Here is a 19,430-nt window from a genome sequence, read left to right as displayed (position 1 = left end):
TCAGAGCTCAGAGTTAATGCAACAGCAAATGTACCCAAAAACAGAAGCCAAAGTAAATGCAACAGCAAATGTACACAAAATAGAAGTTAGAAACAAAGTAAAACTAAAAGTTAATCTTGGAAAAGACTTATATTATAAAAGGGAAACTCCAATTAAATAATAAAAGGAAATAAGGCACACATGTTCAATATTAAGGATAGAAAAAAATATGTAGGGGTGAATAGAGAGGCAACAAATATGCATTTTGAGTAAATTTAGGTCAATAAATGTGGAAAAGAAAAGGACAGACTGGTAAATAGAGTAAGACCCCATCTCTACAAAAATAATTTTTTAAAAAAATCTAGCCAGGTGTGGTGGTGTGCAGCAGTAGTTCCAGTTATTTGGGAGAGTGAAGTGGGAGAACGCTTGCACCTAGGAGGTCAAGGTCACGCCACGCAATGCAGCCTATGTAACAGAATGAGACCAAAAAGACAAATTCTTAAAACTACAACTTGCCAAAACAGACTTACAAAATAACTATGTGAGCTAAATAGAATAAGCCTATAAGCACAAAATACAATTTTACACTTTGTTAAAAAGCTTCCCACAAACAAAATACAATGGTCAGACGACTTTACAGATAAGTTCTAATGAACATTCTAGTATTAAATCATTTCAATCTTATGCAAACTCTCCTAAAGAATATAAAAATGAAAGATTTCCAACTTATTTTATGTGACAAATATCATGTTGACTTCAAAATTAGGCAAGTACAATATGAGAAAAGACGATTACAGGCAAATCACAATTACAATTGTGGATATAAACATCTTAAACTAATCATTAACAAAGAATATTCAGCAAACTATACAAATATAATGAATCACTCCCAGGCTCATTTTATCATAGCAAACAAAGTTGGATTTAATCTCAAATAAGAAAAGATTTTCACATAATGCATTACATTAACAGATAAAGGCAAGAAACACATAAGAATCTTCATAAGATGGAGGAAAAACATTCAATAAATTCATCATGCATTCATAAGATGTCACTTACTAAACTAGGAATAGAAGGGAATATCACATCCTGAGAAGATGAACCTATGAAATACACACACTATCCATTTTGGAAAGTAGTAAAATATTAGAAGCACTCCATTAACATTATAAATAGCACAATATCCATTACAGCTATTACTGTATCTATTCAGTATTTCACAGGGGGTCCTAACAAATGCAGTAAGAATATTAAAAAGTTATAAAATTAGAAAGAAAATATAATTCTCAGTAATTACATGTTACCAAACCGTATACATAAATATCTCCAAAGAGTTTACAGGCAAATTGTTGAATTAGTAAGATTTAATAAGGTCCCTGATACAATATAAATACACAAAAATAAACTGCATTTTCTATATGCTAGCAAGAGTTAGAACATATAATTAACAATAAATATAATCCACAGTAGTAACAATATATAAAGTGCTCTGACTTAAATCTACCAAAGGATTACCAAGTATTAAATAAAAGGAGATGAATACCATACCCATGAATAGTGACTAATCAATGTAAAGAGGTCAACTCTCCCAAAACTGATACAATGAATTTAAAATTAAAATGCATTGTTCTTTGTTTGTTTTGAGTAAATGTGCAAACTAATTCTAAAATGCATATGTAAGAAGAAAGGCTTAAGAAAATCCAAGACAACAATGAGAAGGAAAATAAAGACTCATCTTGCCAGTTTTCAAGGCTAACAATAAGACTGTAATAATAAAGAAGTGTGGTATTGTCATTGACATAAACAAATTTGCCAGTGGGATAGAAGAGAAAGTCCAAAGTAGACTCCTACAAAATACAGAGAATTGATATTTGGTAGAGATGGCATTGAAGGTTACTGGGGGGAAAAATGATTATTCAATCTTTTTAGTTTAGGACAATAGGTTATTCTTACAAAAAGAAAAGTCAGAATAGACACAACAATTAATATAGATTAAATACTTATAAATGAAAGACAAAATCTGTGGCAGATGGACTGTAATATGCCCCCCAAATTATCCCCATCTCCTGGTACTTATGTCCTTATGCAGCCCCTTCCTTCTGAGTATAGATGGGACCTATGACTTTCTTTCAACCATTAGAATGCAGCAACTATGATGGCTGCCACTTTCATAATTTATGCTACATTGTTGGCAGAGTTTCTCTATTGATTCTCTTCCTGGCTTTAATGAAGCAAGCTCCTATATGGAGAGGTCCACATGGAAGCTACTACAGGCGGACCCCAGGCAACAATCAGAAAAGTACTGAAGCTTTAGGTCCAACAATCTACAAGGTGCTGAATCCTGCCAACAATCAGTGAGCTTGGAAGCATATGCTTCCCCAGTTGAGTCTCAGATGAGATTGCAGCCCTAGCCAGCAACTTAATTGCAGCCTTGTGAAAGACCCTAAAGCAGAGTACTCGACTAAGTCATGGTTGATTCCTAACCTACAGAAACTGTGGAATAATCAACGTACATTGTTTCAAGCCACTAGGTTTCTGGTAATATTGTTAGGCAGCAATACATAATTTTGAAAAATGCTTACGAGAAAACATAGGAGAACATTTTTAGGGCCAAATCTCTTGGGGAAAAATTTTTAGTAAGATGTGATAACAGTATACATAATAAAGGAAAACACTGATATATTTGATTACTTTCAAATTAATAACACTTGTATATCTAAAGCTATCACAATGGTCACGATACAAACATCAAGAAAATATAAGCCAAAAAGTTATTGACAATACATATAACCAAAATTATGATTAGTATTCATAATATATAGTAAACTTCAGCAAGTTAATAAAAAATAACTAAATAGAAAAAGGGGTAAAAGAAATGACCTCAATTTCACTCCAGAAAAGAAACACACATGGTAAAAGTAAAGACTATATGTGCGAATTTGGGTGGGTGTGTGGGTTTGGATGGGTGGGTGTATATGTGTACATGTGCACACACATTTGTGTGTATGTTCTAAGTCATTACTAATCAGAGGAATGTAAATGAAAACCATAATGTAACATTCTTTTATCCCACCAGACAGGAAAATATTAAGAATTCTGTAAATGTCAAGTGCAGAAGAGAATCTAGCACAGAAACTAGAGTGTTAATTTATACAGACAATCTAAAAAATAATTTGGCATTGTCTATAATAGTTGAGGATATACATATCATATTAATCCAGAACCTTTCTGCTCTAGATATATATGTTGAAAAGGAAGATTGGGTGTGGGAGGGAAGGTTCTCAGTACAAACAAACAAAAATACTAAATTCCTGCACATGTACACTATGGAACATACTTAAGAATTTTAACAAAAAATTACTTGAATTTGCAAAAATTAGAAATATACCTAAAATCTATCAAGCAGCTAAAAGATAAATAAGGTATGGCATGTTCCTACAATGGCATATTCATGTAATGAATCACTACCATGGTGAAAATATGTGATCTCCACCTACAAACATCACATGTATTAGACAAAATTTTGAGCAAAAAATAAAAGCAAGTTGGATACTAACAGGTACAATGTGTTACTGTGATGGTTAGTATTAGGTGTCAACCTGACTAGACTGAGGGATTCCTAGATGGCTGATGAAGCATTTTTCCTGGGTGTGTCTGTGAAGGTGCTGCTAGAGGAGATTGGCATTTGAGGCAGTGGACTGGGAGAGGAAAACCCACCTTCAGTGTGGGGGTGGACATCATCTAATAGGTTCCCAGCAGGGCTAGAACAAAGCAGGCAGAAGAACTGGGATAGACAGGTTGCTTGCTGAGTTGGCTTGCTCTCTTTCTTTCCCTGCCATGCCACATACTCAGCTTCCTCTCCTCCTGGCCTTGGATATCAGACTCCAGGTTCTTCAGCATTTGGACTTGAACCAGCAGCATGTCAAGGGTTCTCAGGCCTTCAGTCTCAGACTGAGTGCTGCACTGTTGACTTCCCTGGTTTCGAGGCTTTTGAAATTGGACTGAGCAATGCTACCAGCTTCTCTTTTCCCAGCTGGCAGATGACCTACTGTGGAACTTCCCTTGTAATCCTATAAGCCAATTCTCCCTAACAACCTTATCTTATTGGTTTTGTTCCTCTGGAGAACCCTGACGAATACAGTTAGTATTAAAATAAAGTGTACAAACATGCAAAATCATACAGTATGTTGATGAAGACAGAGCTACATATGGTGGAGCTATAAAGAAGATCAAGGAAATGATAAATACAAAATCCAGGACAGAGGTTACCTCTGGGATGGTTGGTGGGAGCAGACGATGTGAAAATGGAAAGTCAGATGGAGGGCTTAACTACTAATATTAACTGAGTATTTCTTAGAGTGGTTGGTGTGTATACTCATGTTCGTTTTACTACTATCTTTCATATTACCTATGTTTCATAACATTTTGTAGAATGTGTGAGTATATGAATTCTAAATCTAAATCCCAGTTCTGGCCACAACAACGTATCAATATCATAAGGGAGGGCTTCCAAATTCCCAGCTAGGGTCAGTGCATTTTTTTCATTGTCAACGTATTAGTGCAATCTATTTTGCATATCCAAATGCCTACAGTTCAACAGAGAGGGGCAATAAAGCTCATATATAAAATAATCAACACAATAGTGGTATATAACTGCCTAGAGACAAGTAATGCAAGGATGTGGCAGCAATATCCAATAATAAACAATCACACACAAGGACTGACTCTCTACTGAGGGTATGTGCCCCATTAGCATAGTACTATGACACTCAGCCCTACTTCAGAGGTGCACTTTCCCACTCTCCTCACTGAAAGGTTGAGTTTCTGACTGGAGGCTCTGGAATTTGCTCATTGGTCCCAACGTACAAGCCACAAAAAAGAAAGCATTCAAACTTACAAAGCACCAACCAAAAGATGAGGTACTGTAGAATTTTACCGCAACCCCAAACATATGTGTGAATAGCCTGTGACTTAACAGAAAAGTTCATTCTACATAGATGTAATAGTTTTATATTGATATAATCCTCTGTTATGTATGGTGTTAAAGTAATATATACATATACATTGATATGTAATTTGAATATACTTCCTCCAACTGGTTTCAGTTTATTCTATCACAGTCAGTGGAGTAAATGTAATGTTCTAAAACATGTTGAGCTTTATGTATACTTAAGTGGAAAAAATTGAAATGGAAAAATACAATAATGCAGACAATCACAAATATATGTCTATCAAAAGAAGGTATGAATGCAGTTATGCTTAATGTTATGCAAATGGCACATATGGCCAGGCAGGATGGCTCATGCCTATAATCCCAGCACTTTGGAAGGATGAGGGGGTGGTTTACCTGAATTCAGGAGTTTGAGACCAGCCTGGCCAACAGGCAAAACCCCATCTCTACTAAAAATACAAAAAAATTAGCTGGATGTGGTGGTGGCTGCCTGTAATCCCAGCTACTCCAGAGGCTGAGGCACAAGAATCGCTTGAACCTGGGAGGTGGAGGTTGCAGTGAGCTGATATCACGCCACTGCACTCTTCCAGCCTGGGTGACAGAGCGGAACTCTGTCTAAAAAAAAAAACGAGTTGTGACGTGGAATAAAACTGAATGACAGCATCAGACTTGAATTCAGAAATGTTTATATCTCAATATATCTCAGAAGTAAATATACTTTGGAAAAAGACAAAATAAGGCTCTGAGAATGAAGATATTGAAGGTGAAGTGAAAAGCTGAATAAAATTATTTACTGAAATATGAACATTAAAAAAGCAGTATTTCTAAATCAACATATTGTGTAATTTTTATTTTACAAGTTTGTGCAACTCAATTAATACAGTAATTACCAAAATAGGTGCCTGATTAGTATAGATATCTACGTATCTTAACTATATATGCCCAAATTATTTGAAAATATTTTAATATTTTCTCACTTAAAACATGCATCACATTTTATATTTTTTTCTCTTTGGGCATATACTATAAGAGAAATAAAACTAAATATACCTCTGCTGCCTCTCTCTCTCATCAGTAAGACAAGAATATTGGAGATGGTCACAAAGAGGAAATAATTACTATAATTAATTTACATACTTTTTGAAAATCCTTGCTTCAACTTTGAGGGAGTTTACTGCTAGAAAAATGAAGATTTAAAATTAAGAAACTTGCACAACACCTCAGAGCTAGTAGGGGATTTGTACTTATTTCTAATTCCAAAGATCATATTAAATATAAACTTGTGTATATTACATTTTCAATGGTAATGTCCCCCTTCAAATTAGGATGGAAATGGGGAAAGATAAAACAAAGCTTGTGAAAACCCACCAGTACAACCTGCTGGTTGTACAAAGAAAACCTTATGCCTCTTAAGGTAATGACATTTTAAGTTTGTGTGTGTGTATATAAGTATGTATCTTTTTATTCATGTGTTCAACAACAGGATATTTTAGATGGTTTTATAATTACTGTTAGGAAAAGGTCAAAATAACAACTGGATATGTGTACATTTCAGTTCACTTCGGTAAATCCAGAGAGATCATCAGAAGTTAGTTGGTGTACATAAGCCAACTATAAGCATGTTATGCTCCAGTTAGCATTGAACTAGCCAGGGTGCTCAGATTGATGCTTAAAAAAATAGTAAAAACTTTATGTTTTGTTGATGTGGGGTTAACTTTTATTAGCTATATCCTTTATATGAACTCATATTTTAATGAGTATTTCCTCAAAGCAATTTCATCATTTCTTGGTTGTATTGTGTTTTTATACATATAAATCTCCCTTCAATGTTAAGTGAAATATTGCATTGAAGCATCAACTTTAAATGGTTCATAAAGTTAAAATAACCATATTTTAAAGCTGCAAGCAATGTAAACAAATCTAGAGAAAACCTAATCTTTTGGAAAAGAGTGCAGGAATGAATATACCATTAAAACAACAAACAAACAAACAAACAAAAAAAACAAACAAAAATCAATAAAACTTGGCTGTAATTTTTCAGTATAGTACAAGGGTTTGGAGCATTATTCGCATCATGCAATGAACAAGGTAAAATTAAACTTCTTGTTCATTGAGGGGTGTCAGATTTTAATGCAAGGATTGAATAGTTTATGTTTCTCATTTAGCAAATGAGAAAAGTGACAGTAATAGGAGCCAAACTGACTTCCAAAAAGAGAAACAAGGAGCATTAAAGATGTTGCATGACCATGAATATTTCCCTTTTTAAACCGTAAAGAATAATGTATGTATCCAGAGGTCAGAAATAGAGCAGAACACAATACATTAGAGGACACTGGCTTATCTAGGACATCTGAAAACCTGAGACATTAGGTGAAATTCAACATCAGTGTTAATACAGTTGAAAGAAAAATTACATTCATTTCAAGAGTCAGCAATACAGAAATCATTTAAAGAAACAGTATAAAATAGAAAGAGCAATTGCCATGTACTGTGAAACAGTATCGGCTTGGATTATAATTTGTCTTTCTGTTCTACCAAGTATCATCTTCCCTAATATTTCAGTCTTTTAAATAGTTTATACAATAATTAACATACCATTGTTATTGGAATGATTCTCCTTGAGTACTTTATTTTCTGTGTTCAGATTTAGGGTTTCTCCTTTCTTCCCATTTCACTCCTTCCCTCCCTCCTTTGTTTCCTGTCTTCTGTGATTATTTACAAGACAGGGAAAAGAATAACAGATTGTTATTTTTTCCCTAAAACAAACTCTATTTGAATGTATTTGATCAACTGTCACAGAATTCACAGCATTCACTTCTACTTGGTGTAGGCTCCTTTATGCTGGGAAATTTGTGAAAAGTGGAAAAGGAATGTTCCTTTTCAGTTCCCTCTTAACTGTCAGCTCCATGGAGGTACAGCCCATGTATACTTTGTTCACCACTGCATTCCCAGGATTGAGAACTGTGCCTGGCACTGTGGATCTGGAGGTTCTTAGGGAGGGGGAGAGAAGGAAAAGAAAAGCCTGATGGAGGCTGAATCAAATACACTGAGTTGTCCATCTTACCGTCATTACTAGCAATGGTCTACACACAGGCCAGTCAGACCACACTCAGGCTTTCTCTTTCTCTCTCTCTCTCTCTCTCTCTCCAGGGCATTCCTTGATATTCAAATACAGACCAAACGTGGGGTAGTTGAGTGAGTGACAGTTGCAAGAGTGAGTTTCAGTGGTTTTATTCTATTTGCACTTATGGATAACCCAGAATCTCTTTTAGAAGATTGATGGGACGTGTCATGAGAAGTATACACTCAAAACCTAGTGGTGATCTCTACTCAAATTTACCTATCATAAATCCCCCTAATTAATTGATATATTAGAATGTTAGGGAACCTTACCTCTGGAAGTAGTGTTATATTCCCTTCTATTAAAAAAAAAAAAAAAAAACCGTCTTCAACGTGCTAACCTTTGCATCCGTGATGTATACCTCAAGTAACTTGCAAGAAGTTTCTTCTTTTTCCTCAGAACCACGCTGTTTCAGAAATAAATAAGCCATGTCTTTCATAAACAGGTACCATTTCCTGGGGCTTTTCCTTGGGTGGTAATCACTACCTTGCATGGCCCTCCTCTCGCTCCTTCTCTTTCTAATGAATTCCTAAGAGTATGAAAGTCTCTAGAGAGACTGCCAATTCCTCAATAAGCAGATTCATAGTCAATTGACTTTTATGTTCTTCCTGTATGCTAATCAGTACCTTGACAGTAGATACACTGATTGGTCCTTTTATTCAAAAGTATCCGTTCATTCAAAAGTAACAAAAGTATGGTGAACAGTCAAATTAATAATGAATTATAAATCCATTCAAAATTCCTTCAAAAAACTTTTGAATTGAAAAAACACGTGCCTAAATCTTGGTCAAACCACTTAACAGCTGATTTACTTTGGACAAATCACTTGACATGAGTTCCAAACATGTATGTAAAATAACTACTTGAGAGAGTTGTTGTGAGGATTGTAATGATACACAAAAACCTTATGATTCAATATGCAGCACATATTAAGTGATCAATTCATGATAGATCCTTATCCAAAGTAAACCAATTATTGACAATTCAGTCAACATTTAAACAGGCAGTTAACAGTCCACATGTTAACTGTCTTGATATCTTAGAACGTTAGGGAACCTTACCTCTGGAAGTAGTGTTAAATCTCTTCTATTTAAAAAAAAAAAAAAAAAGGCATCTTCAATGTGCTAACCTTGTGCATCACTTTAGTGATGTATACCTCAAGTAACTTGCAAGAAGCTTCTTCTTTTAGTGATATCATGCCTGAATGAAGATCTTACCAGTGGCAGGAGGGGCAGATGTAGAATACAGATGCTTGATACAGGTACATCATTGCCATTTAGAAAGTTGCAGTCAGGGCCTGGAATTAAGTTAGGGGAACAGAGACAAAAGAGTCGGGGGTTGGGGAGGTGGAGAAGGACCAAGTTCAGTTGCTACAATTGTGGGTTTGGGTATCGATATTCAGTTTGCCCTGCATTTTCCAACTGCTGGTTCCTCAGCTCCATACAAAATCTTAACAGCATTACTCAAAGACCTAAGGAAAAGGGTTATGATAAAATTATCCCAATCATAGACAAGTTGCTTTTAGCTTTTTATTTTTGTATTAACAGGAGTCTTATTATACATAGGTCTGATAAAATCGGTTTACGATCTTCACTCCGTTTCCAGTGCTGCATAACTGGATAATGTGTGAAGGAAAAACGACGATGAACAAAAAAACTAATTGCTTGGAAGACTTAGCTGAATCTATCCATGAAAACAGAATCAATTAAACATGTATGCGTTACTTGGACTACATACAAATAACCCATATAAATGGTAGCTCAAACATCTCAAGTGTTTCAGAGAATGTTAGAATCTATTGTTTAAAGTGTCTATCGTCGTCTATGCAAAAATCCAAAGTCATCTGGATCTTTAAAAATTACATGGATAATTTTCTTCCAAAATGAAGTGAAATCATGATTAATCAGATATATTAGACAATTTGGTTGACATTTAAATAAGCGGCTAATAGCCCACATATTAAGTGTCTTGGTATCTTAGAATGTCAGGTACCCTTGCTAGGTGTGGTGGCTCACGCCTGTAATCCCAGTACTTTGGGAGGCCCAGGCGGGCAGATCATGAGGTCAGGAGTTCGAGACCAGCCTGACCAATGTGGTGAAACCCTGTCTCTACTGAAAATATAAAAATGAGCCAAGCATGGTGGCGTGCACCTATAATCACAGCTATTCAGGAGTCTGAAGTAGGAGAATTGCTTGAACCCGGGAGGCGGAGGTTGCAGTGAGCCGAGATCGCACCACTGCACTCCAGCCTGGGTGACAGAGTGAGACTCCGTCTCCAAAAAAAAAAAAAAAAAAAAACAAGGTTAGGTGCCCTTACTTTTGGAAGTGGTGTGTTATACTGCCTTCTGTTTATGTTTTTTCCTAAATTAATACATGAAAACTTTTTTATTTCTGATCAAAGTTAATTAAGCCAAACGAAGCAATTCAAAAATTATCATTAATATTTACTCACTTGTAATTGTGATATACTTTGTATACCAAGAATGCCTAGGATATTTGGTGATGGACAGAAATCACTGCTGAACAATGAAGCCAACCAAAAGTAAGTGATGGAGGAGGTTCTTCTTTGAATACATTTGCAGAGGGCAATGTAGCAAGACCTGGGAATTCTGATACATGGAAGGATTGTCCCATTCTTGTCAGGCATTTATTAGTTATTCTCTATGTAAAAGGACAATCAAATGTCTAATATTTTGGTGTCTACACCTAAACATACATATTCTTGCGTCATCTCTTTGTTAAAATTTAAATTTTAAATTAAATTCTACAAATTAAATTTATGCAGCTTCAGCTGCTTTCTCCTGAGCAGATTATCCTATTTCCTATTCCCTCTGAATTTTCATTAGAGTAAATTAAACTCTGAGTATGGCCTTTTCATTTCATCCTGAGTAAATTTATGTTGTTTGAAAATTTACCGTTATATTTGCTACTATTGTCCGCAAAATTAATAAGTCCTTTCAAAATTTTAAAATGTCAATCCTATTATTTTAATAAAAGCATTTATCCCAATTAGGCCTATGTTTGGGGAAGTTAATGTAGAAAAAGATGGATTTTACAGATAAGAAACTTTATAATTATTTCTTTCAGAAGTGTCAGATAGTGATAATCCCTCTTTTAATTATTTTAAAGGTAAGAACAAAAATAAGAGTAGAAGCTACTTAAAATTTTCCTAGATCACCCTAAGAGTGCAGGACCTGGGAATGTGCTGGGAGAGTCAATTCCCTGGGGAATTCAGTTTCTAAGGCAGGGATCTCAGGCACCATCACATGCATACATATCCAATGGATGTGTCACCCGCTCACCCATACATAACATTCCTTACAGGACAATCTGTGAGTAGACACTTTCTCCAGCAAACTTTCTATTTTAGAATTAACTAAATAGTAGGGTTCATGTCTAAAATTTTCCCTTGGGGTGGGAGTAGGTGAATACAGAAACAGGCAAATACAACTGCATTGCCACGTGGGGGTGAAAGCTAGGATACATTGTAAAGATCGTTTTGGTAAGCCTGTACCTTTATTTTGCTCTCAATGGCATGTTCCCATATCCATTCTCAATGTAACTCATTTTTTTTCATTTTTTGATACTCTTCTTCCCCTATTACTCCACATACTCCATTTGGCCTTCTCCTGCCCACAGGTACACTTCTGTATTGTCTGCACAATGTTAAAATAAAGGAAGCAGTAGTTTCTGCTTTCTTGTTTGCTACCTGCACACAATTATAATTCCTACCTTGATCAGATCTAATACTGCTGACAATCCAGACTTTTTATATGTGATCGGATTCAAGATCACATATCCTAGGAATTGAATGTAAACACTGAGACTCTGACCAGTAATGAAAATAGTGTTATCACCCATGTAGCATGCAATATTCATGTAGATATCATCCAAGTAGCATTTTATATGCTGGCTGGTAACTCTGAGATAGAAAGAATAATCTTTCTTGAGAATAATAGTGTAGATTCAGGTCTTCAGTGCCCTCTCAACCTACATTCACATGAATTTCATTCATTTTGACATTACAGAGGGACGATCATGAGAGATATGGGAAGGAAGATGTGGGGGAGGGGGGCAGCCTCCATTCACACTATAATGGAAGAAAACTGACAGCCCAGTTAGGTTTAGCTGGAATGTAACATATCCACAGCTTTATCACTCTGGAGGCACCTTTTGCCATAATAACAAACTACTGAGGAAGAACCACTTTTATCTAGGTCAGAATGACAGACTCCCAAGTGTTAGAGAGCTTGGGGGAACTACGGTTTGAAACATCAGGAAGAAGACTGCAATCTGTACAGAGATTTTCATCAAGTCTCGACACTGCCTTATGTTTTCATTCAATACATTGTAATTACTCCACTGGCTTATAATGGCAAAGCATTTTGATTTCAGATCCTACCAAAATAAAATAAACCACACTTTATGACGACTACATTTATAATAAGATGCAGATGGTAAAGGAAACAGATGCCTCTGACATCATCTCCCATTTGCTTTCAACTTTTGCAGACACTGGCAGTCTGTAAACTCATTCAAAGGGATGAAAGATAAGTCAGGCAGTTTTCCAATTCTGTTTCCAGTTTAAAAAGACACTGCAGTGGCACCACTTTGAGTCACAGAGTGTTAATTCCAGAAAAATAAATTTGATTCTAAGTCTGTGTCAGTCTTTACTGCAAAATTAATCATCTGGGGGGAAAATATCCCACAATATTGGGAGTTTAGCAATTAGTAACTACTGATTGTTTTGCTTGACAGTGACAGAAAGGATAGGGTGGGAGAGATGTGATGGTGAACAGCTGTAGCTTCAGGGAGGATAAAAAGTGAAAGAAGAGTTTTAAACAGACAACCATGTCTAAAATAATCTACCAGCCCTTGGCACCCAGATTTTTCAAAGACTTATTCCTTATTATTTCTAAGTAAAAAACTTTAAGGAGGCTTTTAAAGTCAGTTTCTGACCTCAGAAAAACATATTCATTCTGTATTTCCATCTGTATTTCCCAGAAGAAATCCTACAGTTCTGATAGGAGCTTTCACCATTTCCTCAGTGATATCACTGCACATTATACACAGTAAAAGAAATTCTTTTCTTTTTCTTTGTGCAAGGTAAGTGTGTCAGAAGAACTTTTCAAAAGGATAAGGAACTTTTGTAGTCCATCTTGAAAGCAAGAGATGCATGGTAAAGCAGCAATTGCAAGGCCTTTAGCAGTGTTTGAGGTCTCTAGATAGATTAGCACAGTTACAGATGAAGGAGAGTTAGACAAAAACCTTTAAAATGTTCCCCATCTCCCCTGATCCCCACGATGTAACTTCATCTACCACTCTGTAGCAGAAACTTTTTAGCAGACAAAATTTTCAGAAACAAAGGCAAGGGAGGTGATGACATAAAAATAAATCCTGCTAGGCCAAATATGGTGCCATTTTTTAAAACAATCTCTCTGTGCAAATAACACTGAACACACACACACGCACACACACACACACACAAGAATAAACAAACTCTTCTGATTCATAGCCACAAAGTGGGTTGGGAAGTATTATTAGTGCAAATTTCTGCTGACCTGCAGCATTTAGTCCATAAACTTTGGATATCCTAGGCGATCCATTAGTGTCCAGCAGATGTTTTCAATTAGTTTAATTTCATCTCTAGGCAAGTTCTGTTTCCAAACATTAGTATTAGTTGGTGATATTTCCCCTTCATAGGGAAGGTAAAAAAGGTTTGTAGAGGTGGCAAACAATATTTGGTTTAAACTAGCAGGAGACAAAGGAATTCCAAGAAAGGCAAAAATCCTTTCAGTAGTTTTCTGAGGAAAATGCACAATATCTTCAAACTTGACCAGCTGGTAGCTAGTAGGCAGCAAATCTGTATTTATTCTCAAGGCTGCTGCTGTATTTGCCAGCCACAAGTGAGACAACAGGGACACTGCATTTGATTTGGATTTTGATAATTCTTTCCTTAAGGGTTCATACTCGAAAGCATAACCCGAATTTAAGTTACATTTGCCTTTACCTCCCTCTATTTTAAACAATTTTGCTAAATGCTCTGGTACATTCTTCAAAGAATAAAGACTTGGTTTACTATTGTACAACATTGAATAAATCCATGCCCGAGGGTCTCTTACTATGTACAATGCCCTCATCGAAGCTCCTAAAACTTCTTGAAAAAAATGAAGCTTTAACGTCCAGCTCCCACTGCTTAAACTGAGCACAGGACGTGCACTTGGGTAGTAAACCAGGTGTCTCCTCAAAGCCCTAATATATTCAGCATCTCTATCAAAGGCGCCTTTCATTTGACTTCTTTGTTCTGGGAAAGACTCTCTCCTTTTAAATTTTCTTTTTTTGTCCTTATTCATTGCAAAATATTGGGCCAGTTTACCCCTATTGGGTTCATGCAGATGGATGTTTTGCAAATGTAATTTTGTGTCCTGGACTAAAGACTGCAACCAGCCTCGGAGTAAACGAAAATGCCCACTGCGGATATCTGACACCTTCCATTCACAAGCATCTACAAATGAGTCGATTTCAAACTCAGTTTCAGGAATATCAATGTAGGCCGTAGGAACCCTGATGTAGAGAAAATCACTACTGTTGAAAAAAAGTTGTTTGAGAATTTCAGCTCCTGAACCAGGAAGTGAAGTAATGACAACATCAGGAAGATCCACGTGGTGCCCTTCAGAAGACAAAGACTTCTTGCTTCCCTCGGCCTCTGTCTTTGTCCATTTTGCACAAATGGGCTGACTACAAGTGCTCCACACATCCAGAAGCTCAATAAACCACAAGGCAATAACCAGTATTAGTATCCATCTCATTAGTTTTCTAAAAGAAAGGTAAAAACGCCACTGGAAAGTTAAAATCACCAAGCTAATGCACAAAATTAATCCAACTGCTATATTAAATTTAAATCCAAAGGGGAAAATAATCCTATCATGTCTTACTGGCTTTACTATTGCTTGAGTGCCCAAACCAAATCGGGTTATTTGGCCTTGATCAGCCACACTGGCAAAGCCACCGAATCCCAGATAATTGAATCTTGTCTTCAGGTTATGGTAATCAGTTACAATAGAAACAACATGTTCAGTATTATTGACATTGAGAGAAATCTGAAGTCCAGAATCGGAACTATCAATAAATCTGCAGCTGGAAACATTGATATATGGCCCATAAAAGACATATGCAATTCTTGTGATTGTGGATTCCATCTGAAAAGTAACATTAACAAATTGAGTCCACCGTTTTTTAAATTCAGCGGCTTGCTCTGCTTCCTGTATACTGGCCATGGGACTATTGCCATGATGATCAAACCAAAACATTTTGTAGTGTGCATCCCACACATCCATCATGGCACCATTATACCTATTCATAAACTTATATGGGATATATTTAAAATCAATATCCAAATTATGAAAGAAGGCACTGACAGAATTTATTGGGGAATCTTCTTGCCTCTCAATATGATCAACAACTAGCAGAGTTTGGGAATTTAAGAGAAGCAAAGCACGATACACACTTTTCAGTCTCATCGCTGAAGAATAAGCAGACACGGCTTCCCCACTCACAAATATCATTTCCCCATGTTGAGAGGCAGTGATGATTTCCCCAGCTGCATCACCAACCTCTTCACCAGTCCACTTAAGCCACTGTGCACATTCTCCCAGTTGACCTTCCCAGGGCTTATTACACTGGCTTGAAGGTGATGGAGCAAACACCAATACATTGTTAAGGTGGCTCAACTTGGGTCCATAGAGAGCTTCAGAAACAAATACTTGTCCATTGGGGGCAAAAGTAAATGAGTTCTGATCTGGATGCTCATGTCCTGGGTTAAAGCTTCTCCACCCATCAATCCAGGAATATGGCTGAAAATGAACTATGTCATAAACAGCTCGTCCTCCCAACTTCCCAGATTTAAAAGACACAAAGGTATTGGTCTGTGTGTTTGGCAACCCAGCCCCATAAGTAACCACACCCCAGTTAGGAAATGTGTGTATTTTTGCAGTACCATATTCAGCAGGCGGCTGTGGTGTGAGCTGGGGATCATACCAGATGTATTCGGTGTGAAGAGTACTCCACCTTTGGGCAGTTGAAGGAACCATCGGTCCATCTTTAGGTCGGTGCTTTCTAATTTGCTGAGCTAACCAATTTCCAGCTCCATTCTTTAAGATGAACTTATCCAAGAAAACTAGCTGGCTCTCTGGACCATAAAACCAATTATAATTGGAATCTGCTATACCCACAGTTCTTTGGAAGCCAGGTAAAAGGGTGGCATAATAGAACCAAAAGTGCATCTTTAACCAGTTATTATCCAAGTTGTTGATATTAAAATGGCGCTGGGCCAGAAAAACATACTGTGTGATGGATTTAGCTGTGTAGCTTCCATAGGCCACACCTTCATCCAAAGAACCATCAACAATATGATTCAACAGAAACATTGTCTTTTCCATTACATCCACTACAGCCTGTTTCCATATATTTGCTTTAGATCCTTTATCTACTCCAGTCACCAAGGCCCCTGTGAGTAATGCTATCATATTAGTGGCTTGGTGGTTATGGAGAAGCTGTTTGCCCCATGAGCGGACCTTGGAATATTCATACATTTCCTCAGTAATAACCCATATTTTGTCCAGGTATTTTTGTCTTCGATGATTATCTAATAAGTTATATAAAAAGTCAAAGGCAGTGGCAAAACCTGTTAAGGAATGGCCAATTGGAACCTCATCTCCTGGTGCATTCTCTACTAGCCAGTCTTTGTAGCCAACCATCCTGTCCATATATTCCAAGACAAATTCAAAGGCAACTTTGTCTTCTGGGCATAACAAACAGTACAATGCTAAAGGAGGAAGATTGTTACCATAAATTTCATTCCACTTGGCAGCAAAATCAGCATGCTTTGGTGGAGGTAGGTAGTATGTTGGGTTGGACAGCATAACTGTCACTGCACTTCTGATAGCTCTAAAAAGATGCAAATGGCTTGTGCGAGACTTTTGTCTCATTGCTTGGATTTCTCCAGCATCAAAATATAAACTTGGATGAAGCATACTTTTCTTCAGCTTTTGGTTGGGTCTGAAATCTTGTACTTTCTGTGTTTTAAACTGATCTATATCATCTGCGAAAACTGCCCATTCAGAGTAATTGCTCACAGATTCCTCAAAAGTAGAGAAAGCAAACATCAATAATACTAAGAATAGTAAATGTCCTGTAAACATTAACGCCATGATCCATGGGGGAGCTCCTCCTTAGGCATACATGTCAGATATGATGCTCAATGTGTTTCCCATCTGGTTAGTATAAAACATACAGTAAAGGCCTTGATAAAACAAAGACTGTAAATCTGATATGCTGTGAAATCCAGCTGACATTCAGTACATTCTAAGCAAGTGCAGTTGCCAGAAAGAGAAAACTTAAATTGTGTATCTCGGTCCCTGGCACAGTTTTGCTTCCAGTAAAACTTCGAAGAACGTTAAAATTTCTAATTTTTCCATAATACACAGGGAAGTGGTACAGTTAAAAAACACTATGAATTCAACATTTACTTCCTTTACTTAAATCTATGTAACACAAAGACTTGGAACACACATTGTTAAAAAAAGGGAAAAAGCACTCCAAAATTCAAATTAAGAGTCATTTCTAACATAGAAAACCATCACTGGTGATAAGTTCACCACACATGTATGACGCATTTGCGTATGTTTCCCCAAAGAAGATGATAAAGTACTGACATTCTTCGAGTGAGTGGACTCAGTTGTCATTCCTCTCAACGTTTTATACTTCTTGTCTTGTGAATGTTTTTCTTCCATTTATGAGAAAGAAACGTCCTTCACAGGTGATCAAAGTCTTAGTTGGTTTTAAAAAATTCAAAATTCCTGCCTTCATTTCAAATATTTTTCAGGCTTACTTACTCATCAGCCTATTATGATAAAGAGAAATCATGTTCATATCTTCTTTTATCAGCTTCATGTGTATAACCATAAAAATGCAATCTCTTCAGCCACCTAGATACTTCTCATCCAATCATGAAGTAACCGCCAACTGGGAAAGAAAATTCCCCTTTCAGCAACAGTGAGGTCTCTCTTCTGTTCTTTTTTCATGACACTCTTTTCTGGGGGTGGGGGACAAAACAAAAATTCTCTAAGGCTCCAGGTATGCTGAGAGTGAACATAAACTGATAGCTTAAACATTCTGCAATCACTTGATAGAAATTTTAGAATCACACTGAAATCTCATATTATCTGCAATCTAAGCTAGGGCAAGTGATTTTTTTCTTATCCATTTAAATGCACTTATTTGGAACCCAATGACCGTCAGCAGACGACAAGCAACTAATAATTCAAAATATACAAGATTGAATTCTCCAGACAATATCTATAGTTTAACGCCACTAAAGTGTCTTTGGTCACTTAAAAAATGTTTCTATTCAAATGCAGTTTACAGAAAGATGAGTCCTACTATCCTTGTTATTCCTTGTTCCCAAGGACCGAGGGACAAAAAACTAAAAGTTGAAAAGACCTTTTTTTAAAATTCCGGGGTAAGGTTTAGCTTTCATGGGATCATAAGGTATCTTCCTAATGAGAACTACTCGGACCAGTCACTTTTCTCGGTAGGGGAACCGCGAATCATGACCAGGCGCCAGGCCGAGGGGCGGTAGCTCCGTGCCTGGCGCTCACCTGTGGCCGCGTCCCTGTCCTCAGGCAGAGCCGCCAGAGGGAGCTCGGACCCCGGTGTCGGAAGACGCCTCTCCGTGCCCGTCCGCGGCTGGAAGAACCTAAGCAAGTTTCAGTCTTGGACAAGTCTCCCCTCTGTAGGAAACATTCAGGCTAGGAGTTTCCTGATCCGCCCCGCCTGTTGCATTTTTTCACTGGCGTCCTCCGACCCTGCCGCCCCCATGCTCCGCTCCCCGCTCTGGGGCTGAGGCAGGAGGGCTAGAGACCCCTGAGCCACCAAGTCCGCTTACCTCAGGCAGATGCGGACGGGGGCTCAGCGCCGCACTGGGCCCCAAGGGAGGCGGAGGCGGAGAGTTCCAGAAAACTGCTCTGCACGGAGGGCCAGGTTCCCGCGGGGCTCCGCGAGACCCCCGCGCCGTCCCCCGCGCTCCGACAGGCGCTGCCCCAGCTCGGTCTCCTCAGTCGCGCTCGGTCCCCGCGCCCCACACCGCTCGGACACGCCCGCCCTCAGGAAACGCTGGACGCTCGTGAGGGCAACCCCGAATTGCAGGACAGAGACCAGCAGGCGGCGGGCGCTCTCGGTGGCGCCGTATCCAGCGCAGCGCCCGCTTCCCCAGGCGGTGGTGTCGCCGCGGCCGCCGATGCTCTCTGCCAGCCGGCCGCGCGGCCCGGGGAGGGCGAGAGACGACGACGCGGGCCGGCAGGCGGGGCGGGGCGGAGACAGG

At 37.9% G+C, this 19,430-nt stretch overlaps 1 protein-coding gene across 1 annotated transcript; it reads right to left on the bottom strand.

The window, feature by feature from the left end:
• Window positions 1-10,323: 10,323 nt before the first annotated feature.
• DSEL (dermatan sulfate epimerase like) lies at window positions 10,324-19,087 on the bottom strand. The gene is made up of 2 exons (XM_017867088.1): window positions 18,996-19,087; window positions 10,324-18,143 (listed from the first exon to the last, which is right to left on the bottom strand). The coding sequence occupies exon 2, from the start codon at window positions 17,257-17,259 to the stop codon at window positions 13,621-13,623; it is 3,639 nt and encodes a 1,212-aa protein (XP_017722577.1). The 5' UTR covers window positions 17,260-18,143; window positions 18,996-19,087; the 3' UTR covers window positions 10,324-13,620.
• Window positions 19,088-19,430: the final 343 nt, after the last annotated feature.

The sequence above is a fragment of the Rhinopithecus bieti genome, unplaced genomic scaffold, assembly GCF_001698545.2.
Source record: "Rhinopithecus bieti isolate Rb0 unplaced genomic scaffold, ASM169854v2 scaffold_2272, whole genome shotgun sequence".
Taxonomy (NCBI): Eukaryota; Metazoa; Chordata; class Mammalia; order Primates; family Cercopithecidae; genus Rhinopithecus; species Rhinopithecus bieti.
Note: the sequence above shows the minus strand (reverse complement) of the source record. Positions and strands in the feature narration are given on the sequence as shown.